Source organism: Carettochelys insculpta, chromosome 2 (genome assembly GCF_033958435.1).
Source record: "Carettochelys insculpta isolate YL-2023 chromosome 2, ASM3395843v1, whole genome shotgun sequence".
NCBI classification, from domain to species: Eukaryota; Metazoa; Chordata; order Testudines; family Carettochelyidae; genus Carettochelys; species Carettochelys insculpta.
This window is the reverse complement of record NC_134138.1, coordinates 176,024,217-176,050,068: the sequence shown is the minus strand read 5'-3', so window position 1 is coordinate 176,050,068 and position 25,852 is coordinate 176,024,217. Positions and strand designations below refer to the sequence as shown.

The following is a 25,852-nucleotide window of genomic DNA, read 5'->3' as shown; positions in this document are numbered from 1 at the left end:
GATTTCCTGTCTTAATTTCATAACTACAAATATTAATTGTTATAACATTTTCAGATATCTTTTTCTACAGTCTAGTCGTAGCCACTGACTCCATTAATTGTCTCCTCTGGGAATGAAACCACATGCTATGGGGATTAATTTCATCGAGCGCCCTCTTGCTCTCTAGTTACGGGACATAGGAAATAGATGCTAATTTGTTTTATGGCCTTTATAATTCTTAATGGCTCAACTAAGTCCCATTCTGCTTACCAAGTTATGCAGACCTTGTTTGTCATTTCTTGTAATCAACTATATATTTTAGAGAGTTTGTCTGTTTGTCAGTTTGATCAAGAATTCCTCCTAAATAGGAAGAGCTAGGCCCACCACCCATGTGGCCCCATTTGCAGAAACAGGTTCTACATTTTTAATTACCTTCCTCCCATTTTTCACTACATGTTGAACCTCTCTAATCTGGCACCCCTGGACCTGACCGGTGCTGAAGCAGAGAACTTGCCTAACCATGGGAGATCAGTATTGTCTAGCAACATCACCAACAATTGCATTGTTTACTGGACTCTTTGAATACATTAAAGGGCAAATTAGAGGTAAATAACAGCACAAAACATTGAGAGCCAGGACTGGTGGTCGTAAACAAACTTTGTGGGACTGCAAGGAACTTGGCCACACCCAGGGTAAATGGTCATCCGGCTAACTAAAATCATGCCAGATTATAAATATCAGAGGGGTCCACAAAAACAATGAGAAGTCCTGTGGCATCTTATAGATGAACAGATTTATTGGAGCATAAGTGTTCATGGGCAAAGACCCACTTTGTCAGATGCATGCATGGGTCTTTGCCCACAAAAGCTTATGCTCTGATAAAACTGTTAGTTTGTAAGGTGTCACAGGACTTCTTGGGGTTAATGCTAGACTGTGGGTGTTGCCAGACCAGAGAGTACTGGACTACAGAGGTTCAACCTGTAGTGTGAGATGGTGTTTAGGTTACAGTCAAATTAATTTCTGGTAAATGTCCCTTACAGTTGTGGACTTATCCAGGAAATGTGAAACCTTTAATGTTTAGTCTTTTGCAGTCATATGATTTCTGTGAAAAATCTAACCCTGAATGGAAATATTTCCATTGGTTTTGCTCCAAGCTATTTGAAGTAAAATTCTAAAAATTAAACCAAAATTAAAAGTATTTTTTCTTATCTATTTGCCTACTTGTAACTGTCATCATCATTGTAGTATCCACATACCCATGCACCAATATATGTTGCATAGATGAGTTCTTTTTTGAAAAACAATTTTTAGAAGTTGAAAAGAAACACACAGACAGTGAATTAAAAATATCCTGCTTTATTTTCCTTATTTAAATTACTGTCCATCCTGTTTGTCAGTATTAACGCTGTCCAGTGCCAGTGCTGACAGAAGATGCTACACCTTAAATGCCCCTGCAAAGTGGAAATCTTATTATCTGCAGAGACAGCTCTTGCAAGTCATAAAGCACAATAGGAGAAAAGTAAACGGGCTCAGTGTAATAGAACATGAAAATCAATGTTCAAAATAGTTTCCTCAAGGCAAACACTTTCATCTTTCGAGGACATTTGACCAAATATAACATCATTCTCTAACTGCTTCCGATATCTGTATGAACGAGAGAGAGGGAGCGACACAGAGAGAGAGAGATAACATTTGTAAAGTTTAAGCAATCTTTTCTAAGGAGGAGAAAACGGAGACCAGTTTAATCCTCATGCAGTCATGCTGTCAGTGTGATAGTGCTTTCCCTCCCCCCCTTTTTTTTTCCTCCCAAACTGCCCTCATTCAGTTGGAAAGGGATCAGGTGCTTTTGCAGAGAAAACTGGAGTCTCGCAGTTCAGTCATGCAATTTAATTTGCAGGTGAGTTGTTCGCGGGCATCTCTATACTTTTTGGCATTTATTTGGTGATTTTTGTTAAAATCATAACATAAATGTGAAGCCAGATGATGTGTGCTAAAAATCTTGGCTGGACACAGACTAGTTAACAAGAAATGACTTTATAAAGTACATACTCCAAAAGTTGGAAAAAGGAGTGTTGTTGTAGTGGTTGACACAGGTTACTGAGACAGGACTTCTGCATTCCATTTGCAAATCTGCCACTGCTTAACCTTTCAATGCATTGGTTTTCCGATACGTAAGAATGTCTAATTATTTTTAGAAAAACAAGAAGTCTTGTGGCACCTTATAGACTAACAGATATTTCGGAGCAGAAGCTTTCGTGGGCAAAGACCTGCCTCATCAGATGCATGAGTGCGGGGGGGGTGTGGTTTTAGAGGGGTATTTAAAGAGTGGGGTCTGAGTAAGAGGGAGGGCCAGAGCTGACAAGGGCTATTCAGCAAGGTGGAAATGGCCCATTATCAATAGTAGGGTACCACAAGACTTCTTGTTCTCGAAGCTACAGACTAACACGGCTACCTCTCTGATAATTATTTTTAGGTAAACTTGAAGGACTGGGGATGTGAGTTCTACTCCTGGCTGTTTGACCAGCTGCCTACAGGAGCCAGCAAAAGTCACTCATTTCTCTCTGTGTCTCAGCTGTGATGCTTGATTTCACCCACCCTTCTTCTGATGTGTTTATTTAGAATGCTTAGTCTTTGAAAAGTAATTTTTTATATGTTACAAAAGATCACATAGCCCTGTATTCTAGTTGTTTTGTCATAGCTTACCCATACAACAAAATTAATGTTCATATAAACTAAAATGTAGCAATATAATTCAGCGTATCCTGGTGTCAGCAAACAAACTGCAACAATTCTCTATTTTTACATTTCCTGTGAAAAATGTTGTTGTACTTCCTTGCTTTCAAATGTTACTTCTGAAACAAATCACAAATAGCAATTTCTCATCTTTGTTTGGTGGAACAACCAAAATCCCTTCAACTGCTTTTGTGCACAAGGAGGGAGAAAACACTAATACACTTTTCCTATTTAGATTCATTTTGTTTGTACTTTTTATGAGACCTTTAGAATAAAGAATCAAATTCTGAAAGTAGGCATGGGCTATGTCTTTAAGGCAGTTAGAGTTGTAATTTCTGATCTGCAAACACACTCATGCTTTAAACCAGGGTTCTCAAACTCAATTTGCTTTAGGGCTGGTGCCACTCCTCAGATCCTGTATTTGATTATATATTTGAGAGGCTAGCAGGCACCCGTCTCTGGCAGGGCTCCAGAATAAATGTGTGGCTCCATGCTTTTCCTCCCGCCTCCTGCACGTCTCCTGGCTCTGCTTGCTGACCCGCATACTCCTGGGCCCCACCATAGGTGTGAGATGTGAAACTAACTAGATATCAATGATGTCATCCCTCTTGATTTGAGCACAAGTTCCAGCCATGTTTAGAATTAAACCAGATCTGGGAACTTTGCTACCGATGCCTTGTACCTCGTGATCAGCTGTGATCCCTCTGACTTAGTAGATTATGCTTGCTTGTTTGGTGCATGCTCTTAGAAGAGAATCCCAGTTTTGTTATGGGGGTGGTGGTGATTTTTTGGCAGACTTCAGGTCTTATGGCTTGCAGAGAAAAGTTAGAAAATGTACCTCAAGTTCAGCCAAAGGCCTCAAACACCACGTGCCCAGTAGAAAGATCCCCAAGTGTATTTTCATTTGTGATTTCAAAAAGCCATTCTATTTTTTGAGCAGATGGGGAAAGCTGCTTTATGAATTTTGAACCCTTGGGTTTGGCAACACAGTACATGCAAGTTGCTAATGTCGTCCCCTGGGTCCAGGAGCCCAGACAAAGATCAGGATCCCACAAAATACATGAACCTGAGTCCTCACCCTGTCACCCGTATGTTCTTCTGGCCGTCAGCAACTGCAGGAAGGGAAACTTCCTCAGCTTTCCTTCTCTGTAGCCCACGGATGAGCAAACTTTTTGTGTTAGTCCCCACTGTTTGTTCCTGCAATTAGCAGTCCCTTCACACACACACACACACACACACACCCTGTCTAATGTAATCCAAACTGACAGAAATTTTGGTTATGTTTATAAAAAAAAAAAACTTTTTGGCACATGTAAGAAAATAAGTCTGTAGAATGTAAAAAATTCATTAATTGATATATAAATGTGAATACACACACATAAAAACAGTAACCTATTTCAATATTTTTAATGAGATGGATGAGCCTGAGACCCAGCAGCTGATCATGCTGCGCTGCCATTATGAAATTTCACACTCCCTCCCCCACACCAGGGCCCACACCCCTGCTGTAGCCTGTAGTCCACTCCTACAGGGTTTTTTTTGTCTGTTTGTTTGTTCTTAACAGAAGGTTATGATTTTGCCTTATAGCAAAGGGATGCGGTCTACACCTCAGGAGACTCATATTCAGAACATTTTAGGCATCTAACACAACATTGCCACTAAGCAAGAGTGCTAAATTAAACAAAAAAAATCATGAGTACAGTTTTGTGGTTTTCAATAATAACCATTATCTGCATTTTGTGCTATGTAGTTACAGTGCAAAAAGAGAAGTGTAACTATGTTCTCATGATTGCTGGATTTGTCCTGGAGTGTGGGAAATGATTTTGACTTACCACTTGACTTTTCTGCAAATATTGTTGTTCATCCATTGTAGCCCCTATACAATATTATTTGAAAGCAAACTTGCAGTTAGGATCTGACTACCTCTCTGAAAATGTGTGTGACAGGTTGGATCACAGAGATCCCCTTGAGACTGTCACCCAAAGTGCTGTCAGGTGCCTGTACTTGAGCCCTCTCAGAGTTGAGCTGTTATCAGTGTCTCTTACACTGTTGGGGGCACTGTTATCCTAACTCTGTGTGCATTTTCTGGGGAAGACCAGAGCAGCATAGCAGGACAAGGTGTTAGTGGTAGAGTGGGGCAGATGGCAGGCAGGAAGGTTTCCTGATATGATCAGCAGTGGGGATGACAGTCTCATGTGATCTCTGTGATCCAACCCATCACAATATGGTTGGTGTTTAACTTCAGGATGACTGAGTGAATGCCACTATGAAAACAAGAAATGTAATTCCAATATTAGGAGTTCAAAACCCAGTGGGTGAGACCTAGAGTATGTTGGAATGGTTAAGAAAATGACTTGAAATGGAAAATAATTGGAGCTTATTTTTTGTTTTTTATACGTGGGACTTTTCAGCCTACTGCTGTACTTGGCAACAGTTAGTAGTTTTCTCAGTAGAGTTTCACCAACTGTTCATAACAAAGAGTAATCTTTTGAATCTTATGACTGAACACGATTCAGTCTGAGTTGCTTGCAAAATATACCCTCCTATGTTCCTTTCTTTCTACACAGCTCTACTTTTGAGCAGCAGTACCGGTTTTTAGATTAGAATGTAGGCTAACCCCCTATGACAAGTGGTGGTTTTTTTCTCCACACCTTGATTGGATGACTGAAATATTATAACTGACCGCTGTTTCCTTTTGAAATGAATTTTATTTTGCCATGAAAGAGGTTTTTCTTCAGGATTAAGCGAACCTTGGCTACAGCCTAGAAATGTGTTTTCCATAAACTTGTCTGTTTAAAGAAAATATTGGTGGAAACTGCAATACAAAAGAAGAGTTGTAGGTGTTCAGTACTTAATTGTATTTGGAATTGTAAATAATTACAATGGCCAATACATTTAAAATCAGAAATGTCAAGTTAGTGGGAGAAATACATATTTAAGCACCCAGGCAAAAAGAAGATATGTCATCTAGTGGTCAGGGTGTGGTTCTCACTTATAAAAATGATGCCAAATGCTTAGAATCTTATATATTAAAGCTGGTAGTGAAACACTTTTTTTCCTCATTTTAATTGATGTTTTGGGGAGGTTTTCATGGAAAATTTGAAAACCAAAATATCCACAATTTTTAGTTTAAATCTGGAAGATAAAGGTTTTCAGTTGCTTAAAAAAAAAAGAAAAGCAAGAAAGCTAGTGTTTGATATTTTTTGCAATGAAACCCTGGGTGGTTCTAAATAAAATAGCAGAAATGTAGCACTGGAAAATAGAAATATATTTAATCTCCCTGTACAGCATGCCTTGAGCAGAAGTGGGGCGGGGGGAGAAACCTCTCAAGCAATTCTTAAAGCTCTCCCTCTCTCTGTAAACATCTTCTTTTAGTTATAGTAGTAATGAGATGTAGGATTGGATGACATTTTTCAATAATCCTTTGTTCTTAAAGTACATCTTTCTTCTAAAAATTCCTATATTATATACATTGCTGAGCCATACATTTTTAGCTATGTCATAAGGCGTGTGCACCCTGGTCAAATATGTATACACACAGAAGTGAATATATGTGTAAATCCTTGATTTATGTGTGCAAATCATTCATTGTGCATGTGCACATGACAGTCATCTGTAGGGTTGTTGAAATATCCACAGTGGGTAGTCCCCTATTAGGCTACATTACTACCATTTACTTCCCTCTTGAATTTGAAAAGGACGTAGAAAGAATGATCAGCACAAGATGTGTTCAATAACTGGCACAATCCAATTAAAAAACGAAATAGCAAGGGTAAGGGAAGACTTTATACAAACTGCAAAGAAATGTTAAAATCTGTGGATCATCTCTTTGGCTGACTTACTGTCCTGGTACCAGGGAGTGTGGTTTGGGAAGTGGTTATGAACCAAAGGAACATTCTCAGCAGTCTGCTCCTGTGTGATGACATATCAGCACATAGAGGTAGTCGATGTAGTAATTCAGTGCTCTCAAAAGGCTGTAAAATGAGTTGATTAGAGTTGGTAGACCTAACAAAGGCACATCAGGATCAAGAGGCAATTGTGCATGTGGAAATATTGGAACTGATGTCATCTTGAAATTTTCTTCTCCACTGTCAAGTGCCATAAATAAAGGAGGTACTCCAGTGTTAACGTATCCCCTGGAAGGAAAAAGAAAAGTATCTGATGTTCTTGTTGAAAACTCTGATAAAACTTCATTCCTTCACTCTTTGATCATCTACAATCATTCTAATTCTCATGCATAAGGAAAGCAGTCTTGTTTCCCTTTCAGCAAAATTTTAGTGGCTTTGTGCTGTAGTGTTAATGTTAAGACCATGCCTCCATTACAGGGACTATACCAGCATTGCAAAAGCATAACCCTGTCACTGAAGCCTACACAAACAAAAGGCGTTTGTTCATCAGTGTAAGAACATTATCTCCACTAGGGACAGTAATGAAGTGGATGAAAGCATTCCTCTGTCAACCTAGTTGCGTACACATGGGGTGCTAAGTCGGCATGCCTACATCTCTCACGGTTGTGAATTATTTGCATTCCTGTGCAACGTAACTGCAATCAACATAAATTTTAAGTGTAGACCAGGCCTAAAATTCATTTAAGTAAGACTGTTATTGGCAATGTTCTTTGTAGCCTGCTGCTTTTTCATGGATGTCTGATGTTTAATGGAAAATGTATTGTCTGTAATAAAAATATTTTTTCATCTGTACGTCTCCAAGTATTTTACCAAATGGAGTAAATTTTGGTGGTTCAGTTTTACAAATCAGGGAATCGAGGCACAGAAAGGATAAGCTACTTACCCCCACCCACCACCCAGTCACACAACAAGTCAGTGAAAAGAACTTACACTGAGTTTTCTAATTACTAAGTTTGTGCTCTTTCAATTGACCACAGATGCTTAAGGATCCCCAAGAACCAGACCAGCATTTTCTGCAGATCTTGGCTTTCTGTTAGAACTGCTGACAGCAACCCCTTTCTATTCCACTTTGCTGCATCCTCACCTCCCACAGGACAATGTAGCAGCTCACGAACAGCTGTGCCACTAAGGGAGGGAATCAAGCAACTGATATTTGCAATTAAGGCCTCATCCAGAGAATGCCAAGCATCTGCAACTTCCATTGAAAGCAGTCTTCAATCCTACACAAGATCGCAACCCTAACTTTCTCATTCAGGGAGCAAAATTTCATTTAATTTGGGGCTCTTGTTAAAAATTGTCCCACAGTGGTTTACATCCCTTGCTGATTTTGTCTATTACAAATTAGTCCTTCAGAATCCTTCCCTATTAGAGACATATATATGAGACCCTTTGAATAAGTAAGAAACTTTTCTGGCATTTGAGATTTCTCAGGTTTGTGTTAAGTGCCAGTTTATAGTAGAAAGGGCAGGGTGTCAAAACGTCATAATTTTTTTCAATCAAAAATAGAAAATCACTTTCACAAAAGAATTTACTGATGACTTTGTTATTTCAGCTAGTGGGTAACCTGGTAATGAGCTGCATCAGTTATTTATCGTAGAACCCTAGCGTTACAACACCTTGGCAATGGAGGTTGTTACAACTCGGAAATGTTTGTAACATTGAGCAAAATTATATGGTAGTTCTTTCAAAAGTTTCCACCTGACCATTGACCTAATACAGTTTTACTGTGCAGAAGAAAAGTGCTGCTTTCTCTTTATTATTTTAGTATTATTTTAGTAGTTTACATTTAACACAGTACTGTGCTGCATTTGTTTTTTGGTGTGGAGGGCTCTCTGCTCCTGTGTGATTGCATGATTCTGATTCTAAATGAGCTGTGTGGTTATCTGGTCAGTTCATAACTCTGTTGTTCCTAAGTTTGAGCTTCTGTTGTATTAAGGAAACCTGTTAAACAAAAAACTGCTTTGTCAACTTCTTTTTCCATTATATAAACAAAAAGATGGGTTTTTTTTCTTTTTAAGCATGTAGAAGCTGGTATTACTTACAGAATATGAGTGTTTTGTAACTACCTTCTAGTGAAACAAGTGGCATATCTTCTGAGCAGTATTATCTATTTTTTGAACGACTGTAATGCAGGACTAGGCAAAATATAACCCGAGGGCTGGATTTGGCCTGCCAAGTGCCAGATCTGGCCTATGGTGAGCCTCAGCCAGGCTCCTTGCCTTCCCCACTCCCACATAGTGCTCAGAGTGGCTGGCTGCTGGACCCTGTGCATGTCAATGCCAGTGCGAATGTGGGGTAGATGGGAGAGGTTTCATACCCGCCAGCACATGCTTGTAGCTCCCATTGGCCTGAATCTAGCCAAGGGGAGTTGCCTGTTTGCAGGGTGGGCAGACTTGTCTTCTCCTCTTCCCTGCTACCTCCCCGCCCCACACCCCGCTGTGCTCAGAGCCGCACATGGCACCAGTAGCCTGACACTTTGAGCTGTATGCAGGGGCAGGTCAGGCAGGGAGCATGGCTGAGGGACCTGCTGAGTTGGTAGCTGGACTCCCTGCCTCTTGAGTGCCTCCTGGCCAGCCCTGCCCTCCAGAATCCCAGCTCCTCCCTCCCTACAATATTCTGCCCCACCTTTCCCACACCACTGCCTGCTTCCAGACCTTACCATGCAATCTTCTGGCCCTGGGCACAGTCCCTATCCTTAACTTCCTCCTACACCCCTTTCCCAGGTCACAACCTCTTCCCAGACCCTTCACCCCTTCATTCACCCCTCCTCCAGCTCAGAATGCTCCCCTGCATCCCAATTTGTTGCCCCAGATGACAACCCCCTTTGCACTCCCACTTCACTTAAACTCTCTCCCAGACCCCACACCTTCTTCTGCACCTCAGTTCCCTACCTTGAGCTCCCTTCGGAACCCAAACTCCACTCTAGACCCTGTACCCCCTCCATAGAAAAGGGCAGTCCTTGAGCACTTATCAAAATCTTGGAGTGCACCCCCTCACCCCTGCATCAAAAGTTATTACTCATCCCTGCTAAAGCCAATAGGAGCCACAGTCATGGACCAGAACTCTCTTGTGATAGGCACTGTACAAACACACAACAAAAAGACTATCCCTTTCCCAAAACAGATTACAATATAAGGGATAAGGATTTAAACTAAGATTTTTGGACATCACTAGTAATTTTTTTGTATGTTTCCATTTCTGGGTTCCCAGTCCAAGACACCCTGTCAACAACACTGAATTTTCAAAGAGCTCCATCAGCAGTTTCTCAAAATAAGGCTCCTTTGAAGTGTCTCAAGTTGGGCACCCAGAAATTCAGAGATGGAAAGACACTTTTTTTTAAGATTTTTGGCCTATCCTTGTCCCCTTGCTTGAGTCCATCTAGTCGGCAACAGCCATTTCATTATTAGCTTTAATTCCCAAAACCTTATTACCCTTTTCTGGGTCATATGTCAGATAGCATATATTTGTCGGGACTACAAAATGGCAGATCTCCAGGAAACTAACAGTGAAAGAAGTATGTAGCTTTTGCAGTCAATTAAAAAAAAAGTTAGAGGACTGTGGGAGGGGAAGGATTTATTCTTACATCAGGAGACAATTGACCCAACTTTCTTTTCTCACATTCTTAATTCCATTACTTTTACTTGTTTTATCGCTTTTCCTGATTCCTTGCAGGCCAACACTGACAGCTAAGCCTCTGTTTTATCTTGAACTGTTCAAACTTTGTCAGAAAATGACTTGCCCTGCTGCGTTTGAAAGTGGCTGTGTGATTGCAACGACCCACCTACTGGTAGCTCAGGGTTCAGATGATCACCAGAGTTTGAATGGAATCACAGTGACAGCCCCAGAACAGCTGGCAGATTGTTAAAATATATGCTCTTTTACTGCTTCCAATAGAAGGCCAAGAAATTGAATTACCTTTTTTTGTCTTCCATCCAAAAACAATTAACCAGCTCTCATGTCACTGTAACATTAATATCCAAAGAAGAATACTAGGTTTTGACACCATTTGATAATGCAGTCATGTTGCTAGAACCTCTTCTGAACAAAGTTGTGCAATTTGCATTGTCCATAGTTGTTCCTGATTGTTTGTTCGGTAGTCTTTGACAGCTGCCTTCAGACTTGACTGCTAAATATCCCTGCTGTTTTTCAGTCATTGAACCGGCACAAACCAGCTTTACAACATACTGGTATTGCAGTAGTCACAACTGTTAGATCATGCAATGTATGATGAAATGCAGACATTCAGAGATAGTGGTACCATTCATGCCTCTAAAAATCAGACTCTACTGAAGTTTTTCCTCTGTTTCAGTGGCTTTTATTTGTGCTAAAATTTGATAATACCATGAGCAGCTTTCTGTTACAAGATAAATGAATGCAAGAACCATAGACAACTCTCTATGCCCTCTATGTCTTTAACTAATAACATTCATACTGTGCTTTTCATCTTCAGAGTGCTGCACAAGCAATAAGTCATCCCCATGAACAGCTCTAAGCAGCAGATATATAAGTAAACATGTTTATAACCATTTTGTAGAAAATGAAAGAAAAGGCCATAGAAAATCTTGGGCCTGTGTAAAGAAGACAACCTAAGGCCAAGTCTGTGCTAGACCTTAAAGTCAATCGTAGATACAACTGCCATAGCTGGAATTGTGTGTAGCTGTAATCGACCTATCTATGATTGGCTTATCTGGCCAACCTGACTGAGCAAGGTTGACAGGAGAAATTCTCCCTTTGACTTCCCTTACTCCTCAGGAGGAGTACAGGGGTTGACTATCGATCCCTGATAGTTCGATTTTGCACATCCCCACTAGGCATGCAAAATCAAGTGCCAGAAGATTAACCCTGATGGGGTTGATCTGCTGGTAAGTGTAGACATATCCTAGGACTCAGCTTCACTCCTCTCAAGGAATACTTCAGGTCTAGATCTTGGGGTAATGTTATATGGACAGTCTCTCCAAAGAAAAAGCAAACTAACACTTAATATTTGAAAGCAGAGGAGGAAATCAGCAGCAAAGTGTGGTTTCCTGTGGACACAAAACTGGAGTTGCATGGGGCACAGACTGTTGTGGTGGTGTTTTGCAGTTCCTCTTTAAGTTTCTGCCTCATGGAGGATAGAATTACTCATTCCCTTAAAGTTACAGATATGCTTAAATGCTTTGCTGAAGCTGGGCATCTCTTCTTCATTCAGCTCAACACCCAATGGCATGAATCTAAGGTTGTACCTTACACAGCAGGGCCTTGTTAAGGTTTCACAAACATTTTTGTTTCCCTTCTTTCCCATTTAGAAGTGCAGTTTTCAGTGTGAATTTTTTATGTTCACTAGCTAGTCTGTTTCCTCCTGTCTTCAGTATATGGGTGGGGACTGATCCTGCTGAGTGCCTTCTCTAACAGTCACAGAGAGGTAGCCATGTTAGTCTGTATCGTCACACTAAAGCAGTCTTGTAGCACTTTAAAGCCTAATAATACTATTTATTAGGTGATGAGCTTTCATGGGACAGATCTACTTCAGATCTAGAAATTCCAGCTCATCACCTAATAAATCATTTTGTTAGTCTTTCAAGTACTACAAAACTGCTTTTTTTCCCCACAGTGTACTGTGTGTCCTCAGCTCTCGCTAAGGTCAGTGGGTATGGAAGGCGCTCCGCACACTGCAGGATCATTGTGTCAATGATTTCTAGGGTAGATGCTCAGAAATACACAGTATGATTGCTAACGGCATGGATGAAGGCCGGACAACCTAGTGCATGGGGTATTGAAGAGGGATTTATGGTAACTGGGTTCAGTTTTTGGCTCCACCCCAGATTTTGTGTCTCATTGTGAGCAACTCAGTTAATATCTTTGTGTCTCAGTTACCCATCTGTAAAATGGGCATAATATTTGCCTACCACAAAGGGCTGTTGTGAGGCTAAAATCTATTACTGATTTATGGGATGATGGTGGTGAGGGCCATGATGGTAAATAGATTTGCCAATGATTTAATGAAAGACCTAATGATGAACAACAAACCCCAATATGCCACAGGTCAATTTAAGAGAAATTACCTTTAGCAAATTAAAAATTGTAGACTGTGATATATGTCTGCCTATATGTATGAGAGCTGGTATTGTTGGTTCCAAGCTGCTGCCATACAGGAAAGTGTTTCATTATTGTAGTCTATAGGGAAGGATTTTAAATAGTGACTTTTTTCATTTATGAGTAGCAGTGTGAAAAAAAAATTATATATTAAAATATTTTTCTTTTTCTCCTCTTACAGCTCGTGGCCAATGCTATCCTTTTTGTCAGTGTAAATTTGTATGGGGTCTTTGTGAGGATTTTGACAGAAAGGGCTCAGAGAAAGGCATTCCTTCAGGCCAGGAACTGCATAGAGGACAGGCTACGGCTGGAGGATGAAAATGAAAAACAGGTCAGTTTAACAGTGCTTTTGTTTTGATTTCTTCTTTCTTTGATATCATTATAGAGGCATGTACTGTAGCCTGACAAACTAATTGGTGAGGAAAGATCTTTAATTACCTCATTGCCTCCTTGTCTGCTTTGCATTTTACTCTTGAGCTGCCACATAAAATAAAATAAAATAAAATAAAATAAAATTAAAAAAATCATAGCATGCAGGGGAGTCTGCATAGTTAGCATTAATGTGCAGACCAAAGTGGAACATTTGTAGGTTAGGCAGAAAGGTAACATTTTATGACAACCAAAATCATGTTTTTCTTTACATGTGACATATAGGCTACGTCTACACGTGAAGCCAACATCGAAATAGCTTATTTCGATGTAGCAACATCGAAGTAGGCTATTTCGATGAGTAACGTCTACACGTCCTTCAGGGCTGGCAACGTCGATGTGCAACTTCGACGTTGCGCAGCACCACATCGAAATAGGCGCTGCGAGGGAACATCTACATGCCAAAGTAGCACACATCGAAATAAGGGTGCCAGGCACAGCTGCAGACAGGGTCACAGGGCGGACTCAACAGCAAGCCGCTCCCTTAAAGGGCCCCTCCCAGACACAGTTGCACTAAACAACACAAGATACACAGAGCCTACAACTGGTTGCAGACCCTGTGCCTGCAGCATGGATCCCCAGCTGCCGCAGCAGCAGCCAGAAGCCCTGGGCTAAGGGCTGCTGTCCACGGTGACCATAGAGCCCCGCAGGGGCTGGAGAGAGAGCATCTCTCAACCCCCCAGCTGATGGCCGCCATGGCGGACCCCGCTATTTCGAATTTGCGGGATGCGCAACGACTACACGGTCCCTACTTCGACGTTGAACGTCGAAGTAGGGCGCTATTCCTATCCCCCATGGGGTTAGCGACTTCGACGTCTCGCCGCCTAACGTCGAAGTTAACTTCGAAATAGCGCCCGGTGCGTGTAGCCGTGATGGGCGCTATTTCGAAGTTAGTGCCGCTACTTCAAAGTAGCGTGCACGTGTAGACACGGCTATAAGGTTTATTTTAGATGTCCAGTAAAAATATTTCTTTCTCTCTCTCTCTCCCTCCCTCCACCACGCCCCTCCCCCAGGGTATGTCTGTACTTCTGATTAATATTTATGAGAGGTATGGTAAATACACACTTTACCAGGAGAATAGACTCCAGTGTTGCAGCCAAATAGTTTGGCCCGCAATCCATCCCTCCACTCATTTAAATATAGTATTATCTTTAGTATATTTTACTTTAAATTGGAGCAGTTAGCCTTCCACACTGACCCAGAAATAAGAGATAATGAGGAAAATCACTGAATAACAAAACTCATCATCAACCCCTTGAGGCCTGATCCTGCTGAAGCCTGTCTTTCTTCTGATGTCAATGAGATGTGGAGCAAGTCTTTGTTGTGGTCTAAAGGCAGCTTTGGTGAACATGGAGGGCCATATTTTCAGTTAAGATAAACTGATATAGATTTCTTGACTTCTGTGGAAATACGGCTATGAACGCCAAATGAGGATTTGGTTCACAGGCAGAACTCATGACATTATACAGATCTGATCTTGGGGGGGACACTGATAATGCTAAACCTTTGAGTTGTCTCATTCTAGTCAGTGAGGTTGCTCATGGGTTTGAAATCATACATGCTTCAGTACTTTGCTGAATCAGGGCTACTTACTGCATGTATTTCTGTAAAGTAAAACATACTTTGGTACAGTTAGAGATTCACCCAAAAAGTAGCCTTTTATTTGAACAACTTTGGGTAGTTGAGTGAAACAGGACTTAGATCTAAACCACTTCTTGGTCTTAATTTTGGTTTTCTGAAACAAAACTCACCCTGGTGAAATTTTGCATAATTGGAACTTCCCAAATTGATCACAGTCCAAAACAGGAGCCATAGATCATAGAAATATAGTGCTGGAAGGATCCTGTCATCTAGTCCAGCCCTCTGTGCTGAGGCAGGATCAAGTACAACTTGACCAGCTCTGACACTTGTTTGCCCAGCCCATTCTGAAAAACCCTCAATGATATCAAAACAAAAAGCAGTCAAGTAACACTTTAAAGGCTAGCAAAATGGTTTATTAGGTGCTACTTGACTGCTTTTTGTTTTGATAGTGTATAGACTAGCACGGCTTACTCTCTGTTACTATTCCTCAATGATATGTATTCCACAACCTTCCTTGAAAGCCTATTCCAATGCTTACCTTAGGGTAAGCCAGTACTAGGAAAATAAGTTGATTTTCAGATATGCAATTCTAGCTACTGCATTTGCATAGCTAGAGCTGATGTATCAGAATTGACTTCCCTAGTGAAGTCTGAGCCTTTATGGTCTTGCGTGGAGTACAAGTGTTGACAACTGAGCCCAGAGATTTTGCTGTGTCTTCACCAGACGCACAAAATTGAACTCTGGAAGATCGATTGTCAGCACATTGATCTTATGGTAAGTATAGAGAAGCCCTTATAGTTAGAAAGTGTTTCCTAATATGTAGCATAAATCTCTCTCGCTACAGATTAAGCCAACCACATCTTGTCCTTCTTTCAGTGGACATGGAGAACAACTGCCTAACAGCCTTTAATATATTTGAAGATTTGTTATCATGTCCTATCTCAATCTTTTTTTTTCTTAGAACAAAACATATCCAGGTGCATTTGTTTTGTTTTTTGCTTGTTTGTTTTTGGTTTTACTGTGTTCCTCATAGGTAGGTCCCTACTATATTCACAGCCTATTATGGTTAATGTCATGACCATAATATTTGCAAAATGGGTAAATTTTACATTTTCAGATAGTCACATCTGAAATTTCATGGTGTTGTAACCATGGGGGTCCTGGGATTGCCACAAAAGTGGATTGTGTGGGGCTGGGTTGCAAACCTGTTATGAGTGGATCATGGGATTGCCAGCCTCATTTCTATGCTGTTTTCATCTCTGAACACTGAAGGCAGCAACTGTTGATCTTCTTGCAGCTGCAGGATGTTCTCAGAGGTGGAGGTTTGTCTGAGCTCCTGCTGAGACCAACTGTGCAGGGGATGTACAAGTTCTCTCCTTCCCCAGCCCAGCTAGAGCAAGAAGTCCCCAGCTAGGGTGCTCCTAGCAGCATGGGAAGAGCAGGAGAGCTTATTTCACAGTCCCTGGTACATTTTTCATGGACGTGAAATTGGTAAAAATCTAATCCTGGGTCAGATTTTCTAAACCTTTTGTCATTTTTGTTGCTCGTCTCTGAACACTCCAATTTGTCCACAACTTTGCTAAATTGTGGTTCCTAGGATTAGACCCAGCATTGCAGCTGAGATGTTACCAATGCTGACTGGAGGGGACAATTACCTCTCAATCCTTATATACAACACTCCTGGTCATATATCCCAGAATGATGATGATCTTTTTCCAAAAGCATAACTTCATTGACTCTTATTCAACTTGTGATCCATTATTACCCTCCAGATCCTTTTTAGCAGTACTGCCACCAAGACAGTTTCTCTCAATGTTGTAGAAATGCCTTTGATTGTTTTTTCTTCAGAGAAGTACATTGCACTTGTTTTCATTGATTTAATCTAGCTGATTTCAGACCAATTCTCCATTTTTTCAAAGTCCTTTTCAATTCTAATCCTATTTTCCAGAGTGCTACCAACCCGTCTGGGCTTGGAATCATCTGCAAGTTTTATAAATATGCTGCCACTCCATTATCTCACTCCATTGTTATAAATGTACAAATTGAATAGTACCAGACACAAGACTGACATCTGTAAGACTCCACTAGCCACAGCCTCTCAGTATGCCAATGTGCCACTGAGGGACCTACTCTTTGAATACAGTCTTTCAACCATTTCTACCACCCACTTCATAGTAATTACATCTAGACCACATTTTCCTAGTTTACTTATGAGATTATCATGTGGGAAATGTCAAGAACCTTATTAAAATCAAGATATATCAAGTCTATTGCTTTCCTCTCTACTCTAGGCCAGTAAAAGAAGAAATGAGGTTGGCTTGACTTCGTTTGCTGTTGATAAATCCATGCTATCTATTTCTTATAAACTAGTTAGCCTCTAAGTGCTAATAAATTGTTCTAAAAATGACTCTTCCTATTTCAGTGGTTTATAGAAGACCCCTACCATGATGCCACCCTTATTTTTCCTGCTTTTTATCTTTACCCAGAAACTTTCAACTCGTCTTTCTCTCATCTCCTTCTGCAGCTCAGTGTATACTTGAAGTGTGTGTACTCTTGCTGTATATTATAATGTCTCTTTCCTTCCCCACCCCATCCTTCTTGAAAAGGGTATATGTCTCTATATCAATATTTCGGTCATGGGATTTATCACACCAAATCCCTATGATGCTGCTTAAGTCATCAGTTAGCTTATGTACCAGTACTTCCATGGTACAGGTTGAATCTCTCTAATCCAGAATTCTCTTGTCTGGCAACATCTGTAACCCAGCATGATTTTAGTTAGATGTACAACCACTCCTCATGAGCATGGCCAAGTTTCCCAAGGTCCCATAAAGTTTGTTTACGGCCACAGTCCTGGCTGTCAGTGTTCTGTGCTGTTATTTAGCTGTAACATACCCCAAAATGTCATCTCAGAGCTCAGTAAGCAGTGGAAGTGACCGACAGATTCTCTCATCCCAAGGTTGACAGATTAGAGAGGTTCAGCCTGTGCCTGTTCGTTGCCCATACTCCTTGCACAGCCCTACATAGATGCATCTTGTGAGTGCGCATATAGAATCATAGAAGAGTAGGACTGGAAGGGACCTTGAGAGGCCATCGAGTCCAGCCCCCTGCCCTCATGGCAGCACCAAGCACTTTCTAGACCATCCCTGAAAGCCATCTATCTAACCTCTTCTTAAATAGCTCCAGTGATGGAGATTCTACCACCTCCCTTGGCAATTCGTTCCAGTGTTTGATCACCCTGACAGTTAGGAACTTTTTCCTAATGTCCAACCTAAACCTCCCCTGATGCAATTTAAGTCCATTGCCTCTTGTTCTGTCCTCAGAGGCAAGGAAGAAAAAGTTCCCTCCCTCTGCCTTACGACAACCTTTTAAATACCTGAAAACTGCTATCATGTCACCCTTCAATCTTCTCTTTTCCAAACTAAACAAGCCCAATTCTTTCAGCCTTTCTTCATAGGTCATGTTCCCTAGACCTTTGATCATTCTCATTGCTCTCCTCTGGACCCTCTCCATATGCATATGTATATTTACATAACACATACATGGACCACACTGATTCCTTGCCTTTAAATTATGGGAGCCTGGATAAAATGTTTCCTTCATTCAAATCATGCTTTGTTTTGGTTTATCATTTTGCAAAGATTAAATACAGTTAACAAGGGAGCAGGGTTTCCAAGTGTGTGGTATTTAGGCACTCAGTTTGCAATGAAATTCAGTTTGGCATAGATGCCCAACTCTTGTTTCTGCCTTTTGAAAATCTGCTTCTGGGTTCCTAAACCAAATCACTCATTGGTTTGCCCAGTTCTGGTTATTTGATACGTATCTTTCATACCTATGGGCTGAACCACATTCATCCAGCAGTCTCTTGTCTGACAATATCCTTGATCTAGCATGATTTTAGTTAGCTGGACAACTACTTACTGTGGGTGTGGCCAAGTTTCCTACGATCCCATGAAGTTTGCTTACAGTCAGCAGTCCTGGCTCTCAGTGTTCTGTGCTGTTCTTTAGATGTAATTTACCTCTAAATGTCTTCTAAGAGCCCATTAAGCAGTGGAAGTATTGGTCATGCTACTGACCAATATTGATCTCTGCTGGTTGGGCAAATTCTCTCATTCGGCACCAGTCAGGTCCCGAGGGTTCTGGACTAGAGAGGTTCAACTTGTATTTGTAAAAAAGCAAAGAGACAAATTGCTCAAAAACAACAGACAAAAGAGAGGCAATTTGCACAATTTTTAAAATAAGTTGCACAAAATTTTTTTTCTAATCCAACATGCATGTACAGCAGTATTTCAGCTATCTTATATTTTTCACTTTAACATATTTCCAGAAATTACGTTATGCAATAAAATACACAGTGGTGAAAAGCACTGATTTACTAATGCACAGTACTTTCAAGCAACTTTTGGTGACTTCCATTCTTGAGCTTAATCTAAATTAAAATGGGAGGGAGCACCCCAAATCCCTCTTTCCCCCAAATCCTCACCAAGACCTGATTACAAGCTACAGTATTCTTACCAAACTATTATGGTCTGTGGCAGTGTTTCTCAGCCCATTTTTATAAAGTATCCCTTTCAAAAAAATGTAAATACCCCCGACTTCTCTCATGTACCCCTAAGGGTTCACGTACCACCAGTTGAGAAATATGGTTCTATGGTAATCTGGGGTCTTTCCAGATTCCTGTACCATCTTTCAGGGCTATGTCTACACTAGCCCCCATCCCCTTTCGAAATGGGGATGCTAATGAGACACTATAATGAAATAGGAATAAGGGAATTTCGAAGTGTGTGGGGTCCTTTCGAAAAGGACCCTGTGTAGACAAGCACCGTGCGATCAAAAGCAGCACTTTCATTGCAGCACCTCATTAGCATAGCCTGAAGTGTCTCATTAGCATCCCCCTTTCGAGAGGGGGAGGGGGCTAGTGTAAACATAGCCCAGGAGTCATATTTGTTTTGCATATCACCAAATTGTACCTCACTTAAAAATGACCTGCTTACAAAAACATGCAAAAATATAACAGAATACTACTAGTGAAAACTTGCTGACTTTCTACGATCTTATTATCAGATAAATGAATTGAAATAGAAATACTGTGTTTACATTTCAGCATGAGGCATATGAAGCAGCAGAAACAAGTCCTTGTCTGAATAAACATTTAATTTGTACTGACCTTAGTAGTGTTTTTTTATGTAGCGTCTTGTAAAACTAGTCAAATGTCTAGATGAGTTGATGTGTCCCCTGGAATACCTCAGTGAACATGTACCCCTGATTGAGAAGTACTGGTCTAATGCAACCCATGTTTCCAGTTAACACTTTTGAGGCCTAATTATTATGCAGTTTAGTCCCACTTAGAACTTTAAGGCTATTGAACAGTGCAGATGTGGGGATAAAATAACATTAGTGAACTACTTGGGCATGTATAATCATCCTGGTACCTTTATTTGGTACATCTCCAGTATTAAATGTAAAAGAAATAGATATTTAAATCCCATTTTGCTCTAAATGCCCTGACCCAAATACTGTACCTATTTTTTACATTACAAATTTGAAATCAAAATGCTACAAACCGTTCCCTGATGTTTCTATGCACATCATTAATGAAACAGCAAAAACAACCCCCTGTTGGCTTGTGAACACACACGACCTTTTCCATTTGAAATGTTCCCTCTGTGAAGACTGAGGTTGCAACTGTATCTACCTGCAAGGGACATTTTCTGCTCTATGAAATTTCCTCCTGATACTACATCTATTGAAGCAGATAATACATGGTAATTTTGATAAATCTGTTTATAATGGGGAAAGCTATGATCACTTTTTTTTCTTCCCCGTACACTGCATGCTCAGAAAGTCAGCATCCTCCTGTACTAAGAGAATGCAAGAAGACATTTGAAGAAGGGTGATTTTTTTAAAAATTTAATTCAGCATTTACAGCATTTTGCTTCATGCAGTTAAATTATCTCATCGACATGGCAGCATGCATTCATTATGATGCCAGATGGGAGGCTAAGGTTTAAAATCAACCACTGAATCCAAGGCCCTAGGCCAGAAGAGACTGAGCCCATAAGGGAATAACTATGATCAGCCTCTTGGGAAAAGCGTGCTGCTTTCGTTATTCATAAATCTCAGCAGCAATGCCAGCCTTTCTAGATCAAGAAGCTTAGTGTAAATATTGTGAATTCTATACTGTTGCTATTGAAATGAATGGCCAAAGGAGTACGGTTTGGGCTCTGAATGTGGAATTGGATCCAATAAAACCCCTGCAATATATTTTCCTTCACTGTTTTAACCATTATTTTTTCTGTTCTTCAATCAAGAAAGCAGGTAAAGATTAATTTAGGTTGGGATTGTCACCTGCCCAGTGTGCAAAGATCTTCCTTTCCCTTCACTGCATGAGCTGCTTACATGGGAGGTCATGGCACAGTGGGAAGTGCAGCTTTCTGGAGCTGCTACTTCTCCTCTATTGCAAGTTGGTGAGGAGTGAGTGGAATATTGGCCAGTGAAGAGGGACGAGTAATCTGGTACTAGAACAAACGGGGAACCAGGGGAGGGAATGGTGACTTGGTGAGTAATTCCCTCTGTTCGCCTTTGGCATAGGACAGCTACCTGGTGCTCCTTATCATGGGCAGATTGTAATGATACAATTTACCCCCGTGCTCTATGTTAGTTGTGTGATACTAGCCAGGTTTGTTCATTGGGTGTTCACTTACCAAGAGTATTTTTTGTGAGGTTTTCCTGAGTTGGATCCAAGGTGAAAGTGCATCACTTCCACCAGCTAAATCATGTACTTTCTGCAGCATTCACTACCTGTAAAAAGTGCCTTTTTGTTTTCAACTCTCCCCACTACAAAAAAAAAAAAAAGGTTAAACATTCTGACATTTTGCCAAATCACAGCGACCAGCTCTAGTACCATCCAGAGTTGTTCTTCAAGTAGTGTCCCAATGGATGCTCCACTCTGCATATTGGTATGTCCTTGTGCCAGTGCTCAGAGATTCTTCAATAGCCATCATTTCCCGTGCATGCATGCAGTGCATGCTCCACAGTTCCTTCTGTACATCCTTGGCTGTAGACAGAGCTTCATTCTCTCTCTCTTTCTGGAAGATAAGTTAGTTAGTTACCTTAGCGTTTCAAACCCTTTCTCCGTGTTATTTATCCTGTTTAATGTTCAAAAAATGTGTTTTTTCAGATAGTTAGTAGTGTTAAGAATAGTTGCTGCATCATCACTAGGCTCTCTTGGCTTTAAGTGATGTGCAACATGCAAAGAGTCAGTGCCAGCCTCTGACGGCCATGCTTCCTGCATCAAATGCTTGGGTGACAGCTACCAAACCCAGTCCTATACCTATTGCCCCAGCCTCACAGCAAGGACCAGGAGGAACTGAGCCAACAGGCTCAAGAATTATCTCTACAAAAAGTCCCTCCAACCACTGGCCCCAAGGCAGCCTTCCACTAAGGAACCAGCATGGGAGACCAAGAGTGTGGACTCTGCGTGTCCCTCTACCTTGGTCAGCACCCCACCCACAAAGGCAGACCCTTCTCCAGTGCTGTCTTTGTAGGCCATGCCATGCCAGTTGGAAAGACTGCCATGGTGTCCCCTGAACTGTTTAAGCCAGCATCACTAAGGAGGGCACATTTGGAACCAAGCCACCAACACTTGGCACCTCCGATGCCGTTGGCACCACCGGCTTTGTCCTCTTCTACCCAGGGGCATATGAGGTCCTTCAAAACCAAGACACCCCGCCTTCGGTGCCAGACCCAGAGCACAAACGGCTCTGCCCCAAGTCTCTGTGCCACTTGCACAAGGTACCAAACTTGGCACTTCACAATTCCAGGGCCAAGGGCAATTCCAAGTGCCCATTCTCGTGTGGCATAGGACACCATTTCGCTTAAGCCCCTGGCACTGGAGCTGGCATTGAAACAGCACCATGAGGATTTGTTCTAAGAGATCATATGACAGTGGTCCTGGCACCGCCCAACTTGCTGCACCGTGTGTTTCCGGGGCTGCCTGCGTCCCCATGATCATCTGAATGCTTGGGGTTGTTGCAGGAGTAGGGGACTAAACCACTCACCCAGGGAAGGGGCAGTTCATCACAGCACTCCATCCCCATGCACTCCAACTGGGAGGATGTGCCGCCCACCCTGGCGTACCTGCAACCACCGCTACCACTGCCCATACCCTCATGAGCCAGTGCTCCAGTGGTCACCTTGGCAGGCACAGACACCCCACTCCCATGGTCCCCTGGCACCATCTCTATATCAGAGACCACAAAAGCAGTTCCAGCAGCAACCACAATGTTTTTAACCTTGCCAAAGGCACATGTCCCACCGGCAACAACACCAACAGCCCACAGTGACTCACCCTTAACAATTCAAACATCAGGTTTGAGGGTGTGGTTGGGAGCCTGAGAGATCGTTCTACTCCAGCCAAAGCAACATATTGGGACCATCCATTCCATCACCATCTCGGCCCCTTTTTTCATCTCTGGGCTGCCATTACCTGAGATAAGTGGGTCCTGGAGCTACTGGCCTAGGGATATTCCATCCCATTTACCGCTTACCCCCCCCCCACCTGACCCCCTACCCTGTCCCTCTTCAGGGACCACTCTTGTGAACATCTCCTTGAGCAAGCGGTTTGGCACCTACTCCATCTGGGTCCCATCAAGCTGGTCCCCACAGAGTTTTTAGTTGCCATCACATTGGCCAGGAGGGTTGGTGTCATGGCTGAAACTCGTTATATTCCTTATAAAGGATAGTCACTCTTTGACCTCATCCTAAGTTTCTTCCTAAGGTTCCCTCTCCCTTCCACATCAACAAACGTATCCACTTACCTGCATTCTTACTGAAGCCTCACTCCAATCTTGTGCATGCAGCGTGGCACACTCTGGTTGTTTGGTGGGCATTGGCCTTCTACATCGACCTCTTGAGGCCTTGGTGCAAATCTCCTAGGCTCTTTCTGTCTTTCACGGAGCAGTCCAAGGGTCTGCCTTTTTTATCTCAATGGCTGTCCAAGTGGATCTCCAACTGTATTCATTATTGCTCTTCACTTCCCGAATGGAGCTTTCAGATGCTGTCACCACCCATTCTATCCAGGCTGTGTCCTCCACTACCATCTTTCTCAAGAATGTACCCCTTACAAACATATGCAAGGTGGTGATGTGGTCTTCCAGCAACATGTTTGCACAGCACTACGCTCTCTTGTCTTCCATTGCTTCCTCCATTCATGTGGGACAGGCAGCTCTGTCAACTGAAATTGTTACTGTGGTCCAAATCCACTTCCAAAGTGCTGTTGCTGCTTTATAGTCATCCAGAGTTGAGCACCCTTGGGGACTCTGCTTGAAGAAGAAGAGAAAGTTACTCACCTAGTGCAATAACAATGGTTCTTTGAGATGTGTGTTCCCATGGGTGCTCCACTTCCTTTCCTCCTTCCCCTGCTTTGGAACATCCTGCTCTATTTACTAGAGTAGAGACATAATGGAAGGGCCTGCGCGGCATGCCACATAGTACAAGGAGGTGCTACTGCACATGCGCAGCGTGGGAAACCATAGAAGAATCTACAGAAACTATAGAAGAATCTCTAAGCACCAGCACGAGGATGCACCAACACCCAAAGTGGATCACCCACTGGGTCACACATCTTGAAGAACCATTGTTACAGCACAAGGTGAGTAACTTCCTCTTCTGTCATTAATGCCAATGAGGGCAAGTTAGGCCCAGGATTTTTCCCTAGTTTAGGGACAATCTCTTTTCATTCCACATAATCCCTCTGAACCCTTTCATGTGTCCACTACACCTTTCAATGTCTAATTCATTTAGCCTACCATATTAAAAATGATTTCTATCCCTAACTAAGGTTTTGGGTTTAAGTTCTGTTTTTCCATGGAGAGGTCCAGGTTTGACTCTCAGGAGTGCCTAGGTTGCAGACTCCTGCACAGCAAGACAGGGTTTCAATCTATAGCACAGCAACAGCAATCTATAGCTTGCCCTTTCATTGTGCCACAGCCTGTCAATACAGGGTAAAGGTGACACCACTGTGTGGCAAGCTGATGCACAGTAGATTCATACCCTGATGTGACTTGACCCATTGACAGGCCCTTAGGGATGTTATTTAGGGCAACATGAACCAATCAAGTTGTTGTAAGTGAGCAAGATTAGTGGTTTGGTATGGATGGGCTATGAGAGTATTGAAGGAAAGGTGCATGCAAGTACCTCTGAACCCAGATCCTACAAATACACTTCTGTGTAACTTTACACATGTAAGGACACTTATTCAGTGGCAGGGGTGACTTATGTGCCTATAACTGTAATACACAAAAGAGTTTGCAGGATGGGGCCATGTTGTGCATTATTGTAGTAAGTAGTCAGCTTTTTGTTTCCCTTATGCCTGGCTCTTGCAGTTACTCAGGAGTCACTTGCAAGCTGTGCTCTAGATAAGGCATAATTGGATTCCCCTGCACTTCCCCTCCTCCTTAGCACTTTGTGACTTGAATTTATAATTGCAATGTCATATACTTGGCTGTGCAGAATCGAATCCTAAATATATCTCTGAGGATCACACATCGTACCTTTCTCCCTCCAAAAAAAATTCAACACTGTTTATATCTAAAAGTAATATTCTGACTCTAGATCAGCCAGTAATTGTGGAGTTGATGCAGGCATCATTGGATGAGGTTATGTGCTTAGTTTTATGGAGGAAACCAGAACAGACTACCTTAATAGTCCCTTCTGACCTTGAAATCCCTGCATCCATCAAAACAGAACACCTTTCCTTAGCATCAGGACAAAAAAAAAGATGATCACAGTTACAGTCTCTCACTGAAGTTTTTTTTCTGTTGCCTGAAGTTTTCTGAAAAATCTGTTCCTTTTATTTTAAGTTGGGTTTTATCCTTGTCCATCTTGCAAAGAGGGTTTGCATTATAAACTGCTGCTTCGATGTGCCCTGCTACATGAAGCTTTCAGAGAAAACTAGTCTCTAGCCAACTATACTAAGCACAACATTTTTGAACATGCCCTTTCTCCATTCCAGGTGACCATTTAAACCCTTATCTTATTTTTATCTCAAGCAGACTGTTGGCGGCCCCTGCCATATTGCATCCTCCTCCTTGAGCAGTAAATCTTAGGTTTACTTGCAGTAGTAAAGTTAAGCATATGCATAAATGTTA

The 25,852-nt window shown here is 41.8% G+C and overlaps 1 protein-coding gene across 3 annotated transcripts in view; it reads left to right on the top strand.

Moving 5' to 3' along the window:
- ADCY1 (adenylate cyclase 1) overlaps positions 1-25,852 on the top strand; it is a 275,196-nt gene that overhangs the window by 76,934 nt on the left and 172,410 nt on the right. For all 3 annotated transcript variants that reach the window (XR_012644541.1, XM_074988049.1, XM_074988050.1), the window contains exon 2: positions 12,874-13,023. Coding sequence is in view for 1 of the 3 variants with exons in the window: in XM_074988049.1 (XP_074844150.1) it covers positions 12,874-13,023 (150 nt within the window). In the remaining 2 variants the exon portion in view is untranslated. The remainder of the gene's footprint in view (positions 1-12,873; positions 13,024-25,852) is intronic.